General features: G+C 40.6%; 1 protein-coding gene across 4 annotated transcripts in view; it reads left to right on the forward strand.

Moving 5' to 3' along the window:
* Nucleotides 1-27702, forward strand: part of UST (uronyl 2-sulfotransferase) — a 233848-nt gene that overhangs the window by 174480 nt on the left and 31666 nt on the right. For all 4 annotated transcript variants that reach the window (XR_331477.4, XM_025180626.2, XM_075924400.1 and 1 more), the window contains 2 exons: nt 9661-9758; nt 11542-11699. Coding sequence is in view for 3 of the 4 variants with exons in the window: in XM_025180626.2 (XP_025036411.1) it covers nt 9661-9758; nt 11542-11699 (256 nt within the window). In the remaining variant the exon portion in view is untranslated. The remainder of the gene's footprint in view (nt 1-9660; nt 9759-11541; nt 11700-27702) is intronic.

The following is a 27702-nucleotide window of genomic DNA, read 5'->3' on the forward strand; positions in this document are numbered from 1 at the left end:
TTTCCTGATGCCTGAATAAGATAAAAATCTAGATGATAACTAAATGGTGGAAGCCAAACCAAGGCAAGACTAAGGTGGTGATGGGGAAGAGAAACATGTTGTGGAAAGAGACAAAACTTTAATATTACTGTCAGAAAAGGCATCTGGCTTCTAGCTTTCAATCTCTGTAATGGTGCACAGTCTTGAAGTGCATCTAGGCTCCATATTGGTTCTGAATAACTCATAATACAATAAACAAAGTACTTGAATAAACTTGGGTAGCTAGTAAGCCAGACTCCTTTCTGATGAATTCTATCTGGCCACAGCCATCTCACATTCATCGCCCTAAGCTCCATTGCTCCAGTTTATTGTATTATGGATAAATATTTCCACAAAGAAACCTGATGATACAGGGCATTCAATACCTACTCAGTATTCTTCAAGGGTGTCAGTGACCTGATGCCCCCTCAACTGCATTAAAGATTTCTTGTCTGTCTGTGACCAGGATCTTCCTAACTACTGCTATCCAACAGAGTTGATTTGTTTAGCGTGCAACTCAAATGCATAGAGGATTGGCCTTTCAGGCCTGTGATCAAAGGTCTCTCCCTTTTCAGGATGAAATGAGTGTCTCATCTCTTTCCCTTTCTGTCAAAAACTACTGTAGAGGTGGCATGAAACAAAAAATGAAAAAAAATCTCATGTTGGTCACTTTAACAGTGTCACACATGAAAAGAAAATGTGTTGTTGTAGGGATTTTTTTCTGACTGATTCCTACAGTATGGTGATTTGTATTTACTCAGTTACTGCACTGGTAGACGTATTTAGAAATACCTAGGCTACATCTACACTGCCGGCTTTTGCTGGCAGAGAGCATGCTAAAGCACTCACTAGCATTTGTCACACTGTAATTAGCATATTCTTTGCCCGAGGCTTTTTGTGCAAGAGGTTTTTGCGCAAAAACAAGTAGTGTAGATGGATCAATTTTGTGCAAAAACTCCCTTTTGCACAAGATCTGTATACCTCCTTTTTTGAAGTATAAGGATCTTGTGCAAAAGGGAGTTTTTGCACAAAACGGATCGTCTACACTGCTTGTTTTTGTGCAAAAACCTCTTGCACAAAAAGCCTCGGGCAGAGAATATGCTAATAACAGCGTGACAAATACTAATGAGAGCTTTATTAACATACTCTCTGCTGGCAAAAGCCAGCAGTGTAGACGTAGCCCTAGAGAAACTTAACTACATGGCCAGAGTTAAATGGTCAAATCCACTGTGACTGAATAAATTACAATAATTTAATTACTATGTTGATAAAATAACGTCCACATCTGATCAGTGCTAGTCAGGTCATTTAGCATGGGCTGCATCACAGTGCATGGGACATAACATTGCTAAATTAAGACCTGGTAGGGTACTAAGCTAGAGTGCTAGCTTCTTACCTCTAGAATAAGGTTTGGATATTGAAATGGCTTTAAGGGTGAGTTTCTGGTGGACATTTCTCCATCTCAGAAGACACCCACACAATAGAGCATAATTTAATATTATTGGGAGTAAGGGTGTTAAATTGTGGTTAACTGACTAGTTGAGTAGTCGATGGAATTTCCATCGACAACTCAACTAGTCGATAGGCATTTCTGCATTCCCTCATTGGGGATCTTGTACATTTAAAAGGAAGAATGCGGAACTCCACGTGCAGCCTGGGGCCAGCGGGAAGTTCCACTGATTCTGGGCTGCACGCAGCATGCCAGCTTTGACATGTACAAGAGTCTCCAGTGGGGGCTCTTGTGCATTTCAAAGCGGCAGAGCAGCATGAAACCCGGGGTCAGTGGGGTATTCAAGAGTCCCCCCCTGACTCTGGGCTCCATGATGTGCTGCCAATTTGAAATACTACGTGGAGCTGGGGACTCACCAGTTGACACCGGGTTCCACAGAAATGCAGCGCCACACAGGGGAGCCCAGGATCAGGTGTGCGGCACTGTCTCTTTGAAACACCGACTTTTCCCAGCTGATCTGATCTCGAGTTCACAGAAGTGCCACATTGGAGCCTGGGATCAGCTGAGGAGTCCCCATCTGTCCCCGGGCTCCATGCACGGCAGCAACGCTCAGTTGATCTCGGGAACAGCTGTGCGGCATTGCTGCCTTGAAGTACCTCCTCTTCCCTTCCCTTTGCTACCTCTGTCTGATAGAGGCATCAAGAGGGGGGAAGAGGGATATCAGCTAGTCAACTGACTATCTGATACGCATTTGCTTATTGGATAGTCGACTAGTCCTTAACATCCCTAACTGGCAGTCATTGGAGGTGCCCCACACCAGAATAGTAATGGCTGCCAAACGTTTGGATTAAGATGCTTTGGTAGTGCTATATGAGGAAACTTGCATAGCATCTGTTTACCATATGGCATGTTACTAGTCCCTTTATTCATTAGCAAGGACCAAATTCTGCCAAAATTTGAAAATAGAAATTCATCATCTTTATTTTATGTGGCTTTGCATTAAGATGCCCAAAATACTTACTTGATTTTCACTGAATGAGACAATTAAACACTGGTTAGTTAAAAACAATACTTATTACATGATCACTTAATCTCCACAAAAGTCTTAGTAACTTTTGATTTTAACATACAAAAACAGTCTTAGTCAATCTTCATTACATTTGTGTTTGGGAACCTTCATTTCAACCACTATTCTGACTTTATGATATTGCTAGAGCAAGGTAGATTTTTCTAGACCTTAAAAATATGAAACTGTAACTTTTCTTCTTTGATTTTCTATTTACACTGTTGAGCAATCTTCTGAGCATCCTTGTTTACACTCTTTCTCCATCACCATCTGGTTCAGAACCACCCAGGGGTTGGAGAAAGATACTTTTTTTTTTAAGTAGTTGTACTTAATATTTATTACGCGAGATTACTGTCAGGATGTGATGGTCAGTTTGACATACATGTAAACACTGAACTACAAACACTTTAAAAAAGTAGTTAGTGGATTCTGAGGTTGCTTAGCAAAGCAGGAAATGTTTCCTTGGCTGTTCGTAATAATTGCAATACTGAACTGTTGACTAAAGAACTGTATTAAGAACCGTCTTGTAAGCAGGAGAGGTCACCATTAACTGACTGGTTTTCCACATTTATTTTATTTAGTTTCCTTTATAGTTATGTGTCTAGTTGAAAGACATTTATTTAGTTTACCACTTCCTCCATGGACCTTGTGATGCACCTTCGTTTCACATCTGTTACCTTTAGTCTTTGCTAAGAAATACAGACTAGCTAGCTATATTATAAATAAGAGTCCCTCCCAATTATAATATACAGGTTACAGTATATTAGCATGACATGGAAAGATGTAATTTTTTTTCTGATTGATTGAGAGAAGCAAAGGCAGTTTCAATATCTTGCGGATTAACTGAATTTATGTGAATTCATGGGAAACAAACAAAAATATTTGTAAGATACAGGTATCTGTTATTAAAATATAATTATTTATGATTTAAAGTATTTAAGGTCATTTAGAAAGAATTAATATAAGCCTGTTAATAGAATCTAAAATTTCTATAATGTTCTATTTAGGTTCACTTAGGATTAATGAGCAATGAAAATTTTGATGTCTGGATTTTTTTTTATCTTAAGTGTTTTTTACATTGAGAAAAATAAAGTACTTTAATTCCCACTAATGTTGACATTTTACACAAACCAAGAAATTCCAGATAGAAAACCTAATTCCAGCTGCTTTTCTTAGATGAAGAGTTCTGTATTATTCTGTATATAAAAGTGAATTCTGCTGAACTGGTTTGGAGAAACTTTAAATGCTCAGTTTTAAAACTGTAGAATAGATTTTATTCAGACACATTTAGCTTAGCCCCAAGGTCTCTGAATTTTCTGTATGTACAATTTCTGATTGGGATATATGAGGAAAGTGTTGGGGTGTTTTAATATACATCATTTTGACATGACTGAACCAACGGTCTTCATTCTTTCCAAAATTTCTATTTAGGTTGAAAACATGCCCCAGTTAAAAATAGATTAAAAATTAACAGCATGTGAAATAAAAAGGGTGTTTAATTAGGGCTGTCAAAGGACAAAATATTAATTGCAGTTAATCACACAGTTAAATGATAAAATACCATTTCTTTAAATATTTTAGATGTTTTCTACATTTTGAAATACATGGATTTCAATTACTACAAAGAATACAAAGTGTATTGTGCTTACTTTATATTTATTTTTTATTAGAAATATTTGCACTGTAAAAAAAAATAGTTTTTTTCCATTTCCCCATTACAAGTAATGTAGTGCAGTCTCTTTATCATGAAAGTTGAACTTACAAGTGCAGAATTATATTAAAAAAACTGCATTCAAAAAATAAAACAGTATAAAACTTTAGAGCTTACTAAGCTACTCAGTCCTACTTCGTAGAGTCATAGAATACTAGACTTGGAAGGGAACTTGAGAGGTCATCAAGTCCAATCCCCTACCCCTCACAGAGGGCCCAAGCACCATCTGGGTGACCCCGATAGATGTCTGTCTGACCTGCTCTTAAATATGTCCAGTGAGGGATTCTACAACCTTCCTAAGCCATTAATTCCAGTGCTTAACCATTCCGACAATTAGGAAGATTTTCCGAATGTCCTAAACCTCCCGTGCTGCAATTTAAGCCTATTGCTTCTTGTCCGTTCATCAGAGGTTAAGGAGAATAACTTTTCTCCCTCCACTTCGTAACACCCTTTTAGGTACTTGAAAGCTGCTATCCTGTCCCCTCAGTCTTCTCTTTTCCAAATTAAATAAACCCAGTTCTTTGAGTCTTCCCTCGTAGATCATATTTTCTAGACTTTTAATCATTTTTATTGCTCTATTCTGGTCCTATTCCAATTTCTCCTCATCTTTCCTGAAATTTGGTGCCCAGAACTGGACACGATACTCTTGAGACCTAATCAGCACAGAGTAAGGCAGAAGAATTACTACTTGTGTCTTGCACACCACACTCTCTTGTTAAGTCATCCCAGAATCATGTTTGCTTTTTTTGAAGCAGTGTCACATTGTTCCACCCTGACCCCTAGATCCTTTTCTGCAATACTCTTTCCTAGACAGTCATTTCCCATTTTGTATGTATGAACGTCATCCTATTCACCTCAGAACATTTCTCCAGTTTGTCCGGATCATTTTGAATTATGATCCCATTCTCTTGCAGCCCTTTTGAACTTGCAGTTCCAACCACATTGGTATCATCTGCAAACTTTATAAGCATACTTTCTATGCCATTATCTAAATCATTGATCATTCTTATTTGGCCAGTCACTCAGAAAAACACATTTGTTTACATTTGCAGGAGCCAATACTGCTGGCTTCTTTATGTCACCTGAAAGGCTATGTCTACACAGCAGTGTTATTTAGAATAACTGATCTTATTCTGAAATAACAAAAAATGTGCGTTGCAAGATATTTGTGTCAGATGCCCTAAAGATCCATACATCCCTTCATGTGTCAACCACCAATCCAGAGGACACGCTGATGAAGAGTTCTGCTTGATAGTGATCCAAAGCAGTGCAGACTAATGCATGCTCATTTCAATTTTCTGAGTCAGTGGCCATCAGCACAAAGTTGATTTTTTTTAAAGTGCTTCAGTTTTAGATTCCACATTGGTGTGTAGCTCTTTTAAGATTTTGAAAATGTGTGCTACACCTCATCCCTCTCAGATTTTGGAGGGAACTTCAGATTCTTAAACCTTTTGGTTAAGTGCAGTATCTATAGAAATCTCACATTGGTACCACCTTTGCATTTTGTCAAATCTATGGTGAAAGTTTTCTTAAATCAAACAACATATGTTAGGTCATCATCTGAGACTTCTGTACATGAAATATATGGCAGAATGCTGGTAAAACAGAAGAGGAGATATGATACAACTCTTCCCCCAAGTAGTTCAGTCACAAATTTAATGAACACATTTTTTTAATGAGCATCATCAGCATGGAAGGATGTCTTCTGAAATGGTGGCCAAAATATAAAGATTCATATGAATCTTTTAGCACCTCTGGCACCTATGTGCCTTTTACTGCTGGCTACAAAAGTGCCATGCAAATGTCTGTTCTCACTTTCAGGTAACATTGGAAATAAGAAGCACTATCTCCTGTAAACATAAACAAACTTGTCTGTCTTGGTGATTGTCTAACAAGAAGTAGGGCTAACTGGACTCATGTGTGCTAAAGTTTTACATTGTTTTGTTTTTGAGTGCTGTTATGTAACACAAAAATCAACATTTGTAAACTGCAGTCTCAAAATAAAGAGATTGGACTATAGTACTTGTATGAGATGAATTGAAAAATACTGGTTCTTTTGTTTATATTATTTTAGAACATGTTTATTCTCTAAAATGATAAAGTGAGCACTTTGTATTCTGTGTTGCAGTTGAAATTAATATATTTGAAAATGTATCAAAACATCTAAAATACTTAATACAGTTCAATTAGCATTCTATTATTTAACAGTCTGATTTAAAAGTGATTCATCGTGATTTATTTTTAATCACAATTTTTTTAGGTAATTGTGAGCGGTAACTGTGGTTAATCAACAGGGAAAAACCGGGTCCCATGTTCAACTTCTTCACCACCCTTCCAAAGGCACTGCAAGCTCAGGAACAGTATGAGGGGGAGAAGTAAGGATGGAGGACACGCGGGGTAAGAGGCTCAGTGGCTGCAGAGTGCCACAGAGGGGAGCCAGGAATTCAGGGGCAGGGAGGAGGGACTACAGACCGGCTCTCATGGGACTCGGTCCATTCCTCTGGGGCTGTACTCCTGCGGCCCCATCCGCTCTGCCGAGCTCCCCACTTGGTCAATACCAGCTCTTCTGCCACCGAAGTGAGCCTCAGATGCAGAAGAAGTGCCAGCATTTACCTCCTCTGCTCCAGCAGATGGTTGCTGGACTAGGGAAATACAATCTGTAGTACCACACAAATGGATTTACCTCTAGTAGCCCTAGTTATTTTAGTTTGGGGAAATCCATTTCTTGTACTCTTTCATATAGACTGAGTTTCATTCTGCAAATAAAATATACTGAATGTGTTCTAAAACCCTTTTTCCCAAGGAGAGCATTGTTTTTTGAGTGAGATACATGTCTTTTTCCGACCACGTATTACACTAATAAGTGTAATAGGGCAAAGATCAGACGGCCATCCTGATTGTCCCACAGTGACTGGGCTTTGGAGGGGGGAATGGGTCTCAGGGTACCTATGCATTGGGCTTAAGGAAAGGCATGTGAACTTTAAAAGGGGGAGAGAGCAGCAAGTTAGGAGGGTTCTGACTGACCTATCTCAACCCAAGGAGTTAAGGGTCCTATCAAAAGAATTTGTGTTGTCTCCTGCCCTCCACAGCCTCCTCTTGACAGGTGGTAAGGATTCGGGCATAAAGGCCCAGTTGGACATTTGAAGATGTGGGAAAATACCTGGTAGATAGGCCTAGGATTTTCTGCAGAAATGACGAGCTGTGGTAGACTCCAGATAGGAAGGCCTGAGAGTGGGTGCTCAGAAGACAGCAAAGAGTAATTAAAAGATCCCAGACGGTGAAGGTCAGAATGACTGAGCAAAACCTGGGAAGGACTGACAGTTGTGCCCAGCTTGGAAACTTTAAAACAGACTTCACAAAAGCATAGGGATGTAATAGTGTAGTTGAGTAATCAATTAACTGATAAGCACAAGCTTATAGATTAGTGCTATAGACCACATGCATTTCCCCCTCTACCCTCACTTCACATTCCCGTTTTATGTGTGTCGCTTTAGTGATACCACTAGGAAAAAACCTAAGTGGATGGAAACCAGCAGAATCTGGCAACCCTGTGTGTGGGCAACAGTAAACAAAATGTCTCATGGACCACACACAGAACCCTAATATGCACAGAAAGGTACCTGTGTGTCTCTCCCGGTTCGGAAAAGTTTTATCATCCTGGGCAGTCATTTTACTACAGTTACATCAACAGAATTTACTTCACTTATCTCTTGTATTAAATTGTGATGTTTTGCTGTGAAGATAAAGAGTGGTAATAGATTTACATTAACAAAAGAGAGGGAGAAAAATGGGAACATAGCTTGAGGAGTCTCATTATCGATCTAAATGCAACATTATCAGTGATTTGTTACAATTAAGGTCTTGATTGAGTAAAGCATCCTTGTTCAGGAAAAAAATCAGTTAAGCATTTGAAAGATGATAGACATGTTTACACCTACAGCACTGCAGCAGCTGTACTGATGCAGCTGCAGCACATCTACTGAAGATGCTCTGTGCTGACAGGAGAGAGCTCTTCTACTGGCCTAATAAAACCACTTCCGTGAATGGCACGGAATGCCACTTCTCCCACCAATGTAGCACCAGGCACACTGGTTATGTCATGTAACTTATATCTCTCAAGGGGCGTTTTAGTTACACCCTGAGTGACATAAGTTATGCCAACATATGCTGTAGAGTAAATATAGCCTGAGTATAAGTGCTTTCCTGAATAGTAACTAAAAATCTGAGTCTGATTATCTCCGACAAGGAGCTTATCAGCATTCTGGTCTCACTGATGATGTGGTGGGCAATGTGCATTTCTCCTATGGCAAGATCATGATTTTTGACTATTGAATATTTTGCTATCTGCTGAAATGTTCATATAATTTCTTCGTCTTAAGTTTATCTCTTCTTAAGTTAGTCATGTTTCTCATTCTTTATATATAAAGCTAAATTGCATTATAAAAGTAGGTATTAAGATTTCATAATTAGTTAAAGGTTACTTTCACAAAAGATCAGATTCTCCTATCCATACTCATGCTATCTTGTACTTTTTGCTACAATCAGTCTTACTAAAATCAGTAGAGGTCTCTACAGGTACTACTCAGTGTAAGTAAAAGTGGCAGAATTTAGCCTACATAAAAAATAACATTATTTTTTCCATTTTGACTCAATTCCCCTATTTATATTAGTAAAGTTCAATACGCTGTACCTATGTCAAGTCTTTGATGAATGGTCTCTACATTAGATCAAAGTCTTGGTTTCCTACTGAGCATACATCTCTTTCATGAGGGAAAATTTTCACCATATGATCCAGTCCTGAATAGCTAGGTGATATATTGACTTCCAGTGAAGAGTGATGCATGTTTTGGCCAGCAGAAAAGAAAGGTGTATGAACTTGAGTTTATACTGGTACAGTATAAGGTCAGTGAATGAAAGTAGAATAAAACAGTTTTGTGTCCTTGGGATTGCATTTCAAATTATTCTGTCATCTTCTCTCTTCTCCCATAGTATAATTAGAGGAGAAATTGCTAAGCATATGTAATAATGGCATTAATAGATTGCTGTTTAAGATGGCTATGTTAAAAGCTGTCTAATACCAAAGCTGTTCTTCAGTAGATTTTAGTCATATGGTGTGAAGTTAAAACTGGCTTTGAAGATATCTTCACTATAACAGATGTTGTAACATGATGTTGTAGCCAGATGATGTGATGGTCACAGAAAAAATTATCCCACCTTAATAAAATTCAGAAATGCTAAATGTCCTACAAGTTATTTGTGAGGGACTTGAGTATACATTCTGTGCAATCAGGACTATACAATGAAGTATGAGGAAAAGATTAACTCTACTTATGTGAGAAAGAGAGAAGCAATTTTTTTATTGAGGTGGTAAGATTGATTCTTGTAACATTTGTTTTTTTTTTTCATTCTCCCTAGGATATTAATGTATGTATTCTTGAAAATTACCCTGAATGTTCCAATCCCAGGTTATTTTACATCATACCATATTTCTGTGGACAGCATCCAAAATGCAGGTAAATGTATATCACACATTACTGATTCTGTACAGCAATAGACATTGAACACTTGCTAATAATTACCATGTACTGTGGTATCAGAGACACAACAGTTGTTGCTCTGTTGCAAATATAAGGGAAAACATGGCTCATGTATCAGTGTATTTATTATGAAATCATATATAAAGAAACAGTTAAGCATTGGGTTTAAATTTTACGTTCATTTTTTTCCTTGCGTTCACATGCTATAATTAGAGCTTTGTACGTATTTAAAAAATGTAAAGTAACATAAAATGAAAACGAACGCAAACTACATAAAATCAAAATTTAACCTTCAGCAGCAACTTGTGCAGCTTCTATCCCCTCAGGGTGATGGGAGGGGGTGGCTGGCCCAAACCTGTGCTAAGCTATGACCCCATACACCAGATTACACTATGGAGAGCTGGGTTCAGCCCTGCAGGACAGGAACCTCCACTGTAGGGTGAGTGCAGGCTGGTCTTCCTCTGCAACACACCCAGGGCCTCCCACCTTGACTCTTCAGGTGTAGGACCCACCCACTCAGCGCGATGCTTTGCCCAAAGCAAGGATGTGACCCTCACCCCCTGCCTTCTTTTCAGAAGGTCATATTTCAGCCTGATGGTTAAACATACTATTTCAAAAGTCCAAGGACCACTATCAACTGTTTGGGAGATTTTGTCCCATGCCACTCCCTCTGCACTGCTTAATCCCCGGTGGGCAAATAATCGAAGTCTGTGCCCTTACTACTTGTATCCCCTTGTGCAGGGCGTGTGTCAGATTGGGAATGGGGAGTGGGTCAAGTGGGCTACACTCCAGTTGTCCCTAAGGTACCATGTCGTCTATGGAACTGTTGTCAGTTTATGCAAGTTGGAGCAGCTCCCAAGTTGATGTACCCTGCACCTGAGCTGGGACAGAGAAAGGAGGAGAAAGAACCAGTTGTTGGATCTTGTATTATTGCCCTCTTTTACTGTCCTGGAATGTCTTTGTTAGTTAGAAGGTTGGACACCAAGAGTATGTGCTTATGAAAGGAAGGAATACTCTGACTTCAGGAAGCGCAAATTAATGTTGCAAAGAATTATGGGACATGCCCTCAACGAGTTGAGATCATTGGAGTCCATGGGTCCACATGGGCCCTTTTATACCAGTTAGTGTGGTAAATCTGCAGGCCTATACTCATCATGATCATTCATAAAATATAACTGGGTAAGTGGTGGTGAAAACTTTCCACATTGAAAGTGGCCAATAGCATTCCTTGGTGGGTATTATTAAATGCATGATGCTATCATACTTCAGGCATTGCAATACTGCAATGTGCAGCTGATGTTTTTAATAATGCCCACTCAATAGACCATAAGAAAAATGTAGAAAAAATAACTACATGATCTTAACAAGTACGAATTGAAAATATAAAATGGACAGTCTCAGTAAAGACATACTATTATATGGGTAAGAGTTTTGAACCTCTCTGTAAAACTGTCTAGAGAATTTAATACTACTGTACAGTATCTAACTTAAGTATAAAAGTCATACATTTACATACTAAATTGCTTCAGTATGATTCATAATGAGCTTTGGAAGCCACAAAGATCTTTCTATCTTTTTGTTTTCTTTTTATCTTTATCATAATACCAATCAAGCTTAATATCACAAAGCCTGCTTGCAAACCTATGAAAATCATATATGAGCATATTTGAGTCAGGGAGCCAAGATGTTTTCTTAATATCATATAGCTTTCCTATTGGGGAATACTATTACTAAATACTTTTTTTTTTAATCCATAAAGGGAGCCTGGGGAATGGGCCCTTGAAAGAGCAAAACTGAACGTGAATGAAAATTTCCTACTTGTGGGGATTCTGGAAGAGCTAGAGGATGTGCTGCTTTTACTGGAAAGATTCTTACCTCATTATTTCAAGGATGTGCTCAGCATTTACAAAAACCCAGGTAACAGATTATTCCTTATATAAACTGTAGCAAGATGACCAAATTTGTTCAAAAGTTAGCTGTTGTCTCTTAGCCATTCAATTAAAAGAAGATTCTCCTTTTTTAGGGAGACAGTTTGAATGGGAGAGATGAGCCTTTATGTTTTGATCTCTTAGATGCACAAAACATGAAGCTTATGATTTCACTTCTCCAATAAATGTGGTCCAAGTGAGGGACCATGGAAGGGATCCTTAAGGAATCCATTTTGAGACACTTGGATGAGAGGAAAGTGATTAGGAATAGTCAGCATGGATTCACAAAGGGCAAGTGGTGCCTGACCAATCTGATTAGCTTCTATGATGAGGTAATTGGCTCGGTGGACATAGGAAAGTCAGTGGATGTTATATACCTTGACTTTAGCAAGGCTTTTGATACGGTCTCCCACAATATTCTTGCCAGCAAGTTAAGGGAATGTGGATTGGATAAATGGACGGTAAGATGGATAGAAAGATGGCTAGAAGGCCGGGCCCAGCGGGTAGTGATCAACGGTTCGATGTCAGGATGGCGGTCAGTTTCTAGCGGAGTGCCCCAAAGTTCGGTTCTAGGACCGGTTTTGTTCAATATCTTTATTAATGACCTGGATGAGGGGATGATTGCACCCTCAGCAAGTTTGCAGATGACACTAAGCTAGGGGGAGAGGTAGATACGCTGGAGGGCAGAGATAGGGTCCAGAGTGACTTAAACAAATTGGAGGATTGGGCCACAAGAAATCTGATGAGGTTCAACAAGGACAAGTGTAGCGTCCTGCACTTGGGATGGAAGAATCCCAAGCAAAGTTACAACCTCGGGACCAACCAGCTAAGTAGTAGTACTGCAGAAAAGGACCTGGGGGTTACAGTGGATGAGAAGCTGGATATGAGTCAACAGTGTGCCCTTGTAGCCAAGAACGCTAATGGCATATTAGGTTGCATTAAGAGGAGCATTGCCAGCATATCCACAGATGTCATTATTCCCCTTTATTCGGCATTGGTGAGGCCACATCTGGAGTATTGTGTCCAGTTCTGGACCCCCCACTACAAAAACGATGTGGACGCATTGGAGAGGGTCCAGCGGAGGGCAACCAAAATGATTAGGGGCCTGGAGCATATGACCTATGAGGAGAGGCTGAGGGAGTTGGGTCTGTTTAGTCTGCAGAAGCGAAGAGTGAGGGGGGATATGATAGCAGCCTTTAACTTCCTGAAAGGAGGTTCCAAAGAGGATGGAGAGAGGCTGTTCTCAGTAGTGACAGATGGCAGAACAAGGAGCAATGGTCTCAAGTTATGATGGGAGAGGTCCAGGCTGGATATTAGGAAAAACTATTTCACTAGGAGGGTAGTGAAGCACTGGAATGGTTTACCTAGGGAAGTAGTGGAGTCTCCATCCCTAGAGGTGTTTAAGTTCCGGCTTGACAAAGCCCTAGCCGGGTTGATTTAGATGGGATTGGTCCTGCCTAGAGTAGGGGGCTGGACTTGATGACCTTCTGATGTCTCTTCCAGTTCTATGATTTTATGATAAGAAGATGGTTTGAAGAGATAACATGATCTTGGTAACTAATTGACCATTCATTATCAGTGGGAAATAGGTCAATGGAGGGATGATAGGAGTTACTATAGAGAACTTTCTGGGTGTCTGGCTGGTGAGTCTTGCCCACATGCTCAGGGTTTAGCTGATCACCATATTTGGGGGGTTGGGAAGGAATTTTGCTCCAGGGTAGATTGGCAGAGACCCTGGAGGTTTTTCGCCTTCCTCTGTAGCATGGGGCACAGATCACAGCTGGAGGATTCTCTGCATCTTCGGGCCTTCAAATTATTTGAAGGCTTCAATATCTGAGACATAGGTGAGAGGATTATTCTAAGAGAGGTGGGTGAGATTCTGTGGCCTGCACTGTGCAGGGGGTCAGACTAGATGATCATAATGGTCCCTTCTGACCTTTGAGTCTATGAGGCAAATCAACAGCAACACTGGAAAGTTTGAGAGAAAGAGAGATCTTCTCTTCTGAAAAGGGAGCAAGTACTAATTCTTGGTGTGCATGAACTTTTTGTCTATTTGGTTTTTCTTTTGGCTTGCTTAGAGTTGAGTGTGTCTTTGGAGATTGTGTGTTTGTGTACTGTGTCGAAGTAGGGGCCAGAGGCCTGCTAGGTGAGTGTGTGCTTAAAAGGACTCTAGGCTCCTATCCTTTTATACTTGATCACCCTTCCCATATATGTACAGACAAATGCAGGAGACAAGGGCTTAAAACCCAGACTCTAAGCAGCCAAGGCTATCAAAGAGGGGAGTTTGTAGGAAGGAAAAAGAATAAAATCACAATGATTTGAAAGGACACTTAGCCCTATTTTCTGATTCTAAGGAGTGATGGGGGGACAAATGCAGAATAAAGACAGTCAAATTACAAAGGTAGACTTGAGCAAACTCAAAGTATGGTAGATAAGATCCCATGGGGAGCAAGGCTAAGGGAAGAAAGGTCAGAAGAGCTAGCAGTTTTTTTAAGAGACATTATTAAGGACATGAGCAAAGTATCCCAATATGAAGAAAAGAATAAGAAGTGTGGTAAGAGACTATTCTGGCTTAACCAAGAGATCTTCAATTACCTGAAACTCAAAAAAGAGATGTGCAATATGTGGAAAATAGGTCAAATTACAAATCTACTATATATTTGACAGAGTCAGTCTGTCTGTCCATTCAAGAAGAACTCCTAAACAGCAAAAACTTAAACAACGAATAGGCTAGTAGCACCTTAAAGACTAACAAAACTTGTAGCTGGTATCATGAGCTTTCGCGGGCACAACCCACTTTTTCAGATGACAAGAGGTAGGACCACCAAGTTCCGTATACAGCTTCCTCTTATTGTAACTTAAAGCAAGGTAAGGTTTAGTAGTGCCAGGAAAACAGGATGTGCGTGGAATAGGATTGCTTCTCTTAAAGCCATATAGAAAAGAGATGCAATCACCAGGCAGATGAAAAAAACTCCGCCCCCATCCAGGACTGCCTCAACTCTGAGCCTCTCATCCTCAGGTGCCTTTTAGGGAGGGAGTGTGAGCCGAAGCTCCCTCCTCCCCAATTCATACAGGAACATTACTAGCTGTTCCCCTTCAGGGAATGAGGGGAAAATGCAGTTTTCTGCATTCCTCACTCTGTCTGGGAAGTACAAGGGAAGACGAACCTGGACCTGCCCCAGCCAGGGATCATGCACTGCTCCTTTGAGTGCGCCTGCTAGAGCTGCAACAACCATGGAGAGCCGCTTCAAGCTCCTGTGGTGAGAGAGGGCTGGGGTAGTCCACTCTCCACAGGGAAGCTCCCAGCCCCAGCCCAGAGCAATGATTTCAATGAAGCATGTACATTTTCATTTTATTTTCCAAAAAACAAAAATTGAGTTAAGGACCTGTGCAGCACTGGATAAATCTTCTAGAGATGAATATAAAAGAACGAAAGCATGTTAGGAGAGAATTAGATGTGCCAAGCACAATAAAGATTAAACTATCTAAGGACATAAAGAGTAACAGGAATACATTTTATAAATACATTAGAAGCAAAAGGAAGACCAAGGACAGGGTAGGCCCATTATTCAATGAGAAGGGAAAGATAACAGAAAATGCAGCAACAGCCCAAATGTTAAATGCCCTTCTTTGTTTCTGTTTTTACCAAAAGATTAGTAGTGATTGCATAATTAACATAGTGAACATCAGTGTAAATGGTGTAGGATCTGAAACTAAGGCCATGTCTCCACTATAAATTTAAGTCAATTTACAATAACATCCATAAACTGCTATAATTACATTGTCTGTGTGTTCACATGTGTTACCCCAAAATTTAACATTCCTGCATGTACCCTAGAATTTGACAGTACTGCCATCAGAAGTTTTATATGTTCAGCCACTGCCAGCTGAAAATCAAACATTAAATAGCTAGGGAAAACATAGGCACTAGGAGGCATATTTGCAGCTGTGCTATCAAAATGGGAAGATGGGATAAAACGTGAATGTATTGTAAGAATAGTAGGAATGTTTAGATGGCTGACCTTGGTCTTATGAGCCTCTGACACATTTGACTTACAATTTTTATTATTGTTATGGCTAGAAATATTTTGATAAGATATAATATAAAATATTTTGAATGAGTTGTTTTGCTGAAAGTAAGAGAATTGGTACCCTGTTAAGAGTTACTGTAGTGAACCACTAGGAGGCACTATAGATTATGTGCTTTTTTTTTTTTTTTTTAATAGCTTTAAAAGATTAAGTGAAAGAATTTGCTTTAGAGCAGCCCAAGAAAGATTTCTTTGGAAAAGGATCTGACAGCTAAGTACTCCAGCAGCTAGATAGAAGATGGGAACACTCCCCCCCCAAAGCCTGTTCACTGATCCCTCAAAAATAGTTCAGGCTTTTGAGATAACAATAAATGTTTTCAAATGCTTTACCTATACTGTGACAGCGTGCATGCATGCTTAGGTAACAAAGGCTCCTTGTATTGGCAGAGCGCATCCTCACTTGATGGTCTAGCATCAGCAGAGAGCAGTGTACTATGGATAGCCATCACACTGTGCAAACTGCTGTCTACTGCCACTAAGAATTCTGGGAATGGATCACAATGCCTCATGGGAGTAGGCTTACCATTCCATATTGCAGTTTTCTCTGCCCCAATCATTCCATGGTCTTCTGTCTACATTTTGCACTGTTTTTCAATTTCCCCTGTAGACTGTGTGTCAACCATTTCTGCCTGAAAGCATGGATCCCACACTGCTCACCGGTCTTGTGATAAGCATTATGAACACTACGTGGCTGATTCTGCAATATTTCATGAATTGCAAATCTGAAAATGAATCTATGATGTCTGCCACATTGTGTGCCATGGAAAGAAACAAAGCCTTGTGCCTCTCCCTGAGTTGATTGTTTTTATTATGGCAGCATAGCAGGGGAGAAGAGGGATTTAGTCTTCAATCAAGTACATACATGATTGTTAAAATGAGGAGGTAATAAATTGTTCTCTTTAACCACTGAAGACAGGACTAGAAGTAATGCGCTTAAATTGCAGTGAGGTAAACTTAGTTTTGACATTAGAAAAAACTTCCTAAGTGTAACGATAGTTAAGCGCTGGAAGAGACTACCGAGGGAAGTTGTGAATTCCCCACTGCTGAAGTTTTTTAAAAACACTTGTCAGGGAGGGTCGAGATAAATTAATTTAGATTTGGGCTCTAAGTCAACCTAAAGCTGCTTGCAGTGGCCTCACTACAGAAGTGAACACACTGCAGCATTCTTCCTAGCGCTGTAACTCACCACTATGCTTATCCAGTAAATCCAAGAGAGGTATAAGATTTAGGTCAACATAGTTTGTGCTGCCATGACTGTATAGACCCTGCGTTTCTTGAATCAGCTGCCAGGGTGGCTGACAGCCAGAGCTGTGAAGCTTTCTATTTCAAGACGGTCAGTTTCACAGCCAGTTAGAGTCCCCGTTTTGAAGGTGGGGGCACATTCCAGCTGTGAGCCCAGTAGGCCTGTCAGCTAGATCCCCACTACCCAGCACTGAGAGTCTGGCTTGTGGGTTTCCTGCTCCACACGCAGCTCCAAGTTTGAGCCCAGCTGCCACCAGGGTTCTCAGCCCCTCGCCCTGCAAGGAGCTCCCTCCTGTGGAAAGCTTAGAGGCTTGACTCCAGGTTGGAGCTCTTCAAGAAGCTGAGAGCCTGGGCAGTAGCTGAGCTTGCATTTGGGAGCTTGGTGCCTAACTGCAAGCCTGGACTCTCTGTACCCACACTCTGCCCTTCTTAGGTGGGTGTAAGCTGTCCTGCTGAGGAGGTGCACCACCAACAGAAGGAGGATAGTGTGGATAGGAAAAAACGCAGTATTTACTGTGATGGCTTTAAGTCAACCTAGCATACATAGATTTGAATAGTGGAAACATGGACTTGGTCCTGGCTCAGGAAACTGTGTTAGACTTATTGAGGCCCCTTCCAGTCCTGCATTTCTATGATACTGTGAGTTGATGCATATTCTGGGAGCCTGATCAAGTCTTTTCTCTGTCCAAAAACTGCCAGCTTTTGGAACTACGCTGGCTAGCTTCTGATCTCCCAAGCAGAGTAGAAGTTGTAAGTTCCTTGTATAATTCCATCCCATCAAGCAGGTGACCTTCTTGTCATCAAGATGATGCTTTTGGAAATCCAGAGTGAATGGAGTCCACATGTTCCTCTCCTATTTATTGTTCTATCTGGACTATGCAAATGTTGGTGAACTGCCCCCTTCTGCCTTTCTCTACAGCATAAGCTATTTCCTGATACAACATTAGCAAACAGTAAATTTAATCAAGTTGATCAAACTGTCACTTTGCTTTTTGCTGGTTGTAGTTTTTCTGATTAAACTCCAAAGACCAGAAAATATCTTGCCTTCAGAAGTTATCTGATAAATATGTTAAAATAGCAAAATATTAAGGCGAGAACACTATTAAATTGATAAATTTCTACATCCATGCTCTAATTTGCCACAATATAAGTGTTTCATTATCCTTGACAGAGGTGCCAACTTAATGGGATATGATTGTGAGTGTTTTTCTCAGTAACACTAGTGATATGTTCTGTAGAAATTAATATATGTAAGCTGGGAAGAAGGTAATAAAAAGGTTTTTTTTTTAAGCAAAACATTATTAAACTCTTCAATCAGTGTTATTCACAAAGTATACACTGAGATTTTAAATGCAATTGGCTTGGTTTACTAGCTACTGTATATATAATCTATGTAGACTTCTTTTTTGACTGCACTCTACTCACTGTTTTGAAATTATGCCAACATTTTTTTAAAGTTTTGGAGGTCTAAAAAAGTCTGCACCTCAGAAAATTTTAGCAGCAGAAAACATCAGGAAAATGTTTTTATTGTGTGAATAAAAATGTCAGTCTTATTTAATCTGTATGCTCAATATCTTAAGCCTTACACATCTTTCTAATATTGTACAATAAAATGCTAATGTTTTACATAAGGATTAAGTTTCATTACTTAACATGGTTTCATCCTCCAGAATACTTCAAAGCCATATGTTTCCTTTCTGGTTTTTACCTATTAATTCTTTTGATTGACTTTTTTTTGTCTATACAGCACCAAAATTTGAAATAAACTGCTATTCTGAAACGTCTCTTAATCCTCGTGGAATGAGGTTTACAGGGATGTCGGAATAGCGAGCCTGTTATATTTTGAAATAACAGGCTTGTTCAAAAGATGCAGGTGTGACAGACTGGGCCGGGTCTGGGCACCACTGAGGGCGTCTGCTCAGGGTGAATTGCTGAAAACCAGGGCTCCTTACAGCCCCTAACTGGAGACCTTTCCCAAATAGGCCACAAACCAGTCACACCGAGCGCTTCAGCTGCCAATCCGGCCAGCAGGAAGCCTCACAAGCAAAACCCCTTAAACATCCCAGCTCTCCCTGTGCCACAATCAGCCCCGGGCCTTATACACAGGTGAAGGATTATAGAACCCAATCTCACCTACCCCGAACGAGTCCACCCAGTCCCAAAGAACCAGCCACAGATTCCCGGTCAGTTTACACTTTGGATCTTACCCACAAGATCACGCCAATCCTTTAGAATCTAAAGGTTTATTAATAAAAGTAAGAATAGGGTGAGTGTAAGGTTGTTAAGGAAAGTACATTACATGTACCAATCATCAAGTTCTCAATGCAGGCTCTCAGCAGAGATGTTTCAAACTGCTATCTTAAAAGTCTTTGGTGTTTATCCTATGTCAGGACGGGTCAACATTCCTTCTTGGCTCTCTGTTCCTTGCAAGGCTACATCTAGGATCAGTAGCAGAATTGAAGACAAGATGGAGTCAGCCTCATGGCACTTATATATCTCCCTGGTACCTTCCAATCGGAGTATCTCTGTTTTGTATGTCAGCAGCCATTCTGCGCTGGCTGGTTTGCATGTTCCCAGCCACATTCCTCAGGTGTGTATTGGCCACCTTGAGAGCCATTGTCCTTGGGGCTGTGCTAATTAGCATAGTCATTCATTGGACAATCCTCCTTTACAATAGGCAGTGAAGGCCAGTATCAGCACAGAGTCCATATTCATAACTCCATATACAGACATCATACAAGTACATGAGTAGCATATATAGAATCAGTAGAACATAAGCTTTCTTTTGACACCTCACATGGCCCCCTTTGTATAGCCTTTGGGATAACAACCTCGTCGTGGGCACAGCAGTGATCTGGCTGCTCCCCTTAAATACTGTAACATGATAGCAGGATATCTATTTCAGGATACTGGAAGTATCCTGAAATAGCACCACAGTATAGATATACCCTAACTGGCTAAGCAGCAGTTGTGAAGAAAAGGACATAGGAATAACAGTAGACGAGAAGCTGGATATGAGTCAACAGTGTGCCTTTGTTGAGAAGAAGGCTATCAGCATATTGGGTTGCATTAGTAGGAGCGTTGCCAGCAGATTGAGGGAGGTGATTATTCCCCTCTATTTGGCACCGGTGAGGCCACATCTGTAGTATTGTGTCCAGTTTGAGCCTCACTCACACTACAGGAAAGGATGTGGACATACTGAAGGGAGTTCAATAAAGGGCAATGAAAATGATTAGGGGGCTGGAGAACATGGCTTTTGAAGAGCAGCTGCGGGAACTGGGCTTCTTTAGTGTACAGAAGAGAAGAGAGGGGGGGCATTTGATAGCAGCCTTCAACTACCTGAAGGAGGGTTCCAAGGAGGATGGAGCCAGGCTATTCTCAGTGGTGACAGATGACAGAATAATGGGCAATGGTCTCAAGCTGCAGTGAGGGAAGTCTAGGTTGGATATTAGGAAAAACCATTTCACTAGAAGGGTGGTGTAGCACTGGAATGGGTTGCCAAGAGAAGTGGTGGAATCTCTTTGGAGGTTTTTAAGGCCAGGCCTTACAAAGCCCTGGCTGGGATGATGTAGTTGGGGTTATTCCTGCTTGAAGCAGGGAGTTGGACTAGATGACCTCCTGTGGTCTCTTCCACCCTTATTCTTTTATGATTCTATAATCTCTGGATCCTGCCCTCCCTGCTGTTAACTCTTACTTCATCTTTACCTTCACAAGATTGTATTAGGTTGACTCAGTCTACCAGCTGAGCAGTATTGGACTTGACCTCTCTGGAGTCATCATTGCAACTCTTGGTTTGACAGGAGGGTTTTACTAGAAAGTGGTAAAGAGATGTAGTTCATTCTTCCTTAGACATCAGGTGTATCAACTTTCCTAAGGTTGGAGAAGCTAGGGTGTGAATTGAAATAAATTGTTAGAACGTGGGATCGACAATTGGCATAACATATGCCAGAAATCTGCTGTGTGATAAGGACTGTGCCTGTATGAGGGATGCAATGCAGAGTGGTCTGTATAGCAGAGTTTTCATGAACAGAGAAAAGTAAAGACTGTGTGTATCATTGGAGCTATCATATTGCAGATAGCCAAGAGGAGACATCATGTAACAGGGTCTGTCTTCCCCCACCCCACCTCCTGTTCCTTAGGAGATGGGGTGGGGCAGATGGAATATGAAAGTGCTTTGAAAGTGTGGCGAACAAGAGATAGTGCTGTTTACTGTAGCCCTAGAATTTTCTTCTACTTTGGCTTTTTCCCCCCTCGTTTAAATAGAGATATGCTCAAGCCCAAAGATTTGAATTGGAACACTTCAGAATTGTGAGAAAATGTGGCTTTGTATTTTTTACTTTTCAGCGGGCCCCTTCCTAGCTAGTGAGCTTAAACCAAAACTCATCATATAGATACTCCCATACTTAATGGAAGTTCTGGTCCTAAACCTGGACCCAGATTGAAAGTCATGTACATGTAAGTATTCTTGATGCTCCTTATTTTCTCATAGTTTGAGCCCAACTGAAGCAGAACAGTAGCCATAGTAACATTAGCTCTGCTAGTTATGGAATTGGCTTGTGACCTTTACATCCATGAATTTGGCTAATTGCCAACTGCCTTTGAAAGCAGACAGTGGTTCCAGATTCTTTTTACACATTCAGCCTTGGGTTTAAAAAGCAAATGAAAACAGGACAGAAATTCACACAGCACAGAAAAGCACAGACATTTTACTCTTCCTTTTTACTGCATGCACAGTGCCACAAAAGGTGAAAATTAATAGCATCTAGTATAAAAGAATAGGCAATAAAATCTGCTGTTATCACCTCAGAAGCAACACTAATCTCCTCAACTTTCTATAGGATCTCATAAATGTTGTGAGCTTTATCATCAAAAGCCATAAAAACATTTTCTCCAGTGCTAGAAATTTATTTTTCTGTTCATTGAAATTTAGTTATAGCTGTAGGAATGGAGAGAATTTAAAATGGAGTTAAGAAAATGGCATCAGACTTTTCAAACCATTAATTTTATTGCATGTAGTGAAATGACTCATGCTGTCAAGTGGAGCAAAATTTACTATCAGAAGAAAGTGTAAAAGTTTCTGTTCTTGGAAATTCCAGTGCAAAATGCATTCTAATGAGATCACACTTCCTAAAAGTCCATAGATGATGTACACTATCAATATATACAAGTCCCATTCCAGAAGAATATGTTTTAGCTGGTTCACTAAAAACCATTCAAGCAACAAAACATTTTAAAGATCATTTTAATTAATTGTGCTCATGTTCCTTAGCTTTTTGCCCTTCAGATATGGAATCTAACTTTTTCCAGGACTTCACATTTCCTACTGGATAAAAGAATAAAGGTAAGGAGGGAGGTGCTACTACCTCTCCTTATTATTGAGCTGAGGATGATGATGAAGGCACTGATGCTGCCTTCTATCACCACTTGCATCTCTCTGAAGGTTGTGTTGCCCACCTCCCCAGAGTGGAGCAGTTGGAAAGCTGACATGCATGGTGATGGTTCTGCCAGTTATAGAAAAGCTCTATTTTGCTTCTGAGGTGTTAAAATTCCTACTGTGTGGTGGAGGCTCAAACATTTGTTGCCATATAACTGAGGAATGGAGTAGGGAAGAGATCCATTTCCCTTTCTTGATCCTTCCCTTGGTGATACAGGAGATGTATATTTTTCTAGAGTCCCTTTGATGTCCTCAGCCTTAAATACTTACATGAACCATTCTCCTGCCTTATTCACGAGGTACACCACCTTTTCAGGCAGGAAAACACCTTCATGCACTATTTGTCACCAAGGAATTAGTATATAAGATTAAATGGTAAAGGTATTTTTTACATCAAGTTGATTTTAAGTAATACACAGACAAAAAATTGGAACAGTTTTCAAAATGGGACCCTTCCATATGTTTTCCCCCTGTTTCTTGTCCCAAAACCAGCTAATCCAATTAATTTCAAACTTTCCCTAAATAAATCAACTTCCCAATGGGAAAAAACTTCTCAACCAAAGAACATTTTCCAAATTTTTAGGTTGAATTGGCTGAAGTTGTGTTTTGATATGGGAACATTTTAACTGGGACAACTCAGCTATAGAAACACTTCTATAATGAGTCCACTGTGTGTTTACCATCTGAAGATGGAGCTGCTTAATTCTGTGCAAGAACTAATATTATTTGTCCAGAAGGTGGTGCAATCTCCCTACTTTTCCAGTGTTTTCTGGAAGGTCAGACATTATACCAACTTGATTGTAGATTTGCATTTATACCCTATTTGCTGTTGAGTGATGAGAAAAGGAGAATATAAAAGGTGAAGGCATTCCCCTTTTCCTCCCCCTCTTGAGTCTGTGAGCTTTGAAAACTACCTAGAAAAATGCTAACAGTCTCACAGGCTAGAGCAGCTGGCTTATTTCAGAAGTCATTGCTTAAGTAATGGTGCCTTCAAAACAAACAGTTGTTAAGCTCTCAGTATTATGTTTGGTCTTTTACTCTAAAACAATTTCACAGCTATACATATATGAGAGAGAGAGTGGGAAAGCAGGGTGCACAGACACTTCCTCATTCAGACAATGACATCATTGGGTTCCCCAGTCCACCCACCAGAAACTTCTTGGTTATTATTTAGGTCCTCGGTTTTGGCCATGAGATTCTGAGAGTTGAGCATGAGTTGGAATCTTTGGGGGAGGGTCAGATCCCAGTCTATGTAGCATGGACAGACCTGTAATTTAAAATCTACACTGACTGCGTTGGTCAGATTCCCTAAAGAAGAGAGAGCTCTGGGTTTTGTCTTTGGGAAATCAGAATCCCTTTGTGGTAAAACTGAGCAGACCTTAGCATGATCTTTAGGAAGGATATTAACAAACACATAAGGATCTCTGTTTTGCTATATGGATTCAGATCTTCCAGTCTGGGTTTAATTCATGCTTCTTCATAAGCACAGCTACAACAACACGTTCTCTGAGGATAGAGATTAGGACAGCTCAAAACAGCTGTAATCTTTCTTTACCTGAAATGGTTGGAATCAGCCTACTTCAAAACATGGGGTGCTATAATTCAAAGAAGGAAGATAAAAACATTGAGGGTGGCAGTGGTGAAGGGATCACAAGGTCATCTAGCGTCATCCCTTGCCATAAGTGAAGGGATCGCAAGGTCATCAAGTCCAGGCCCCTGCATTGAGTCAGGATCTAGTAACCCTAGACCATCCCTGATAGATGTTTGTCAAATGTGTTCTTAAAAACCTGCAGTAATTCCCCCAAACACCTTTGTAAACCTTTCTAATCTAATTCTCCCTTATTGCAGATTAAGTCCATTACTTTTCCTATATTCAGTGGACATAGAGAACAATTTATCCTAGTCTTCTCCATAACAGCCCACTAGAAGATTTACCCAACATTGCTCAGGTCCTTAACTCAAATAATTTTTGACTTTTGGAAAATGAAAATGTACATGCTTCATTTAAATCATTGCTCTGGAGTGGGGCTTGCAGTGGGGGGTTCAGTATGCACGCTGCCCTGGAGAGAAGTGATTACCCCAGTTCTCTCTCACTGCAGCATCTTGGGGTCAGGTGAGAAACACCTCTTCATAGCTGCTGCAGCTCCAGCAGGCACAGCCAACAGAGGGTGAATGTCCCCTGGCTGGTTTGTCTACCCCCTAAGCATCCCAGCCAGAGTGAGGAATGCAGCAAACGATACGTTTCCCCTCCTTGCTTGACAAAAGGTAACACCCAGCAGTGTTCCCATATGAATTGGAGGGGAGGAGCTTCAACCACTTACTCTGCCCTTCCTAATGGTCACGTAGGTGTGGGAGTCTGGGGTAGTCCCAGATTGGAGGGTGCACCCCCAGCCAGCCCCTTTCACTTGCCTTGTGATTTTTTTCTCTTTTCTGTATGTTTTTTATTAAAAGAAATTCAATTCTAGGAACATCCCATATTCCTGGCACAACCAAACCTTTACCTTATTTTAAATTGTGATAAAAGGTAGCTGTATACTGAAATTGGTGGTCCAGGCTTTCTATTTAGGAGGAGCTCTTGAACAGACAGACAGACACACTCTGTCACATATAGTAGGCTAGCAAACTTAGCTGGTGTTGCCTGGGTCCTTCAGTGCAGGTGCAGGACTCAAGGCAGGGCCTTGTGAATGTGAGAGGAGCAGTAGACTGAGGTTGGGAAGTACAAGAGTGAGGATTGGGGGGTGATGAGGGGCTTGATCCCATCTGGAACAAGCCTTTTATCTCCTAGCCACCAGGGGTGTCTTTTCTCCCTCCAGGCCCCCTTCAGTTTTTTATTCCAAACATTAATCATGGCTTGTATTTTTAACCTTTCGCCATTCACAACTTTTCTCATTTTTGTTGCCAGACCCTCTCCAGTTAGTCTGTATCTCCCATAATGTGATGACACCCAGAATTGGGCACAAAACTGTGGCTGAGGCCTTCCCAGCATTGAGTAGGGCCAGACAATTGTCTCCTGTTTCTTATTCAACACTCCTATACATATATCCTAGATTTTATTTTGCAACTGCATCACATTGCTGACTCATTTTCAATTTGTAACTTACCATAGCTTCCACATTCTTTTCAGCCCTACTACTGCTTAGCCAGTTTGCAGGTGTCTATTTGATTTCCCCTTCCTTAGAGTAGTACTTTGCATGTGTCTTCATTGAATTTCACCTTGTTGATTGTAAATTTTCCAGTTAATCAGGGTTGGTTTTAATTCTAATCCTATTCTCCAAATTGCTTACCACCCCTTTCTGCTTCCTGTCCTCAGATGTTATCAGTACACTCTCCAGTCCATTGTCCAAGTCATTAACAAGACTATTGAATAGTACCACACCCAGGACAAATTCCTGCTGGACCCTATTAGATTAGCCCACACAATTTGCCAGCAAACCATTAATAACTACTCTTTGAATATGGTCTTTAAACCAGTACCACTTTTGTAGTAATTTCATTTAGACCACATTTCCCTAGTTTATTTATGAGAATGTTATGTGGGACCATACTAAAATCAAAATATATCACATACAGCTTGCCCGCATTCACTAGGCGAGTAACCCCGTAAAAGAAGGCTAGTGTTTATTCCTAAAAACCCATTATCCTCCAGATGCTTAAAATCTGATTGCTTATTCATTGGTTCCAGGTATCATAATTAGGATGTCAAGTATCAGAGGGGTAGCCGTGTTAGTCTGAATCTGCAAAAGCGACGAGGAGTCCTGTGGCACCTTATAGACTAACTGAAGTGTAGGAGCATAAGCTTTCGTGGGCAAAGACCCACTGCGTCAGATGCAACCTGACGAAGTGGGTCTTTGCCCACGAAAGCTTATGCTCCTACACTTCAGTTAGTCTATAAGGTGCCACAGGACTCCTCGTCGCTTTTGCATAATTAGGATGCTTGCTCTATAATTTCTCTTTACCCTTTTAGAAGATGCATACCATGTTTGCCATTCTCCTGTCCTCTCTGGGGCCTCATCCATCCCGTACAGTCTCAAAGATAATTGCTAACAATTCTGAGGTAGCTTCAGTGAGTGCCTTCAGTATCCTAGGATGAATTTAATCAGAACCTGCCAACTTGAATACTTGTAATTTATCTACGTATTCTTTAAGCTGTTCTTTCTCTATTTTGGCTTCTGTTCCTTCTCCCAAGTTATGAATATTAACAAAAAAGGAATGAATTGAGTAAAGTTCCCTATGAACTTACTGCTGGGTATACTTAAACTACAGCGGCGGATTTAGGGCAGGGCGAGCGGGGCGGCTGCCCTGGGCCCTGTGCTTCCCGAGGCCCCGTGCATGCGCCTTGGCACCACGGCACATGCGCTGTGTCAAAGGGGGGGGGCTCCACAAAATTTTGCTGCCCAGGCCCCGCGGCACTCTCATCCGCCCCTGTTAAAGTATGTTACATCATGAACATTAAGTCAGCAAATAGCATCTCCTCCATAGATTTACATGAGGGCTGAGTTTTTTGGCGTGCAGAATCTTTGTTACTGAGGATGATCCCCAAGAAGAAGCCAGTTTGATTATCAGATCATAGGGTGAGTTTGTAGACAATTGGGAAAAAATCAGTTACATCAAGGATGAATTCATTTAATGTGAAAGACGCAATAAACATCACACTTCACAATGACATTTGCAGTCACTTTTCAGACAGAATAACACTTTAGCCTTTTCACTCTTTCCTAAGGACTGCAATATATATTTATATATATTTACACACACATCTTAGCTCACCACCCATAAAGATAGCAGTGTAGACTGAGTGCATGTTTGACTTATTTGTTTTGACCTCTGAGACTCCTTGGAAAAACACCACAAGTTGCATGGGACTGCTGGTATCTCTGATGCTTTGAAAAGTGTGTTTAGATAACCAGGAAAGGCCTGCAGGTATTCATTATTAAAGGTAACTTATTTAAGGTATGTCTTTGCAGCCTGAATAGGTGACTTGCTTCAGTTTTCAAGTTAGTATTGCCATTCATCTTCCCTTTAGTTTAACGTAGGTGCTTTGGTGTGATGTAAATACAGTAAAAGCTGTGTTGTTTGTGCCTGTACCTATTGGAAAACTCTATAAAGTGGCATTTCTGATTTTCATTGAAAGTCCAATTTATAGTCCAGTTGTCATGGGGCCTACGTGGCTGTGTGTGGCTCCCCGGAAGCAACAAAAGGTCCCTGCTGCTCTGAGGCAAAAGAACTGC

The sequence above is a fragment of the Pelodiscus sinensis genome, chromosome 3 (genome assembly GCF_049634645.1).
Source record: "Pelodiscus sinensis isolate JC-2024 chromosome 3, ASM4963464v1, whole genome shotgun sequence".
In the NCBI taxonomy this organism is placed as follows: Eukaryota; Metazoa; Chordata; order Testudines; family Trionychidae; genus Pelodiscus; species Pelodiscus sinensis.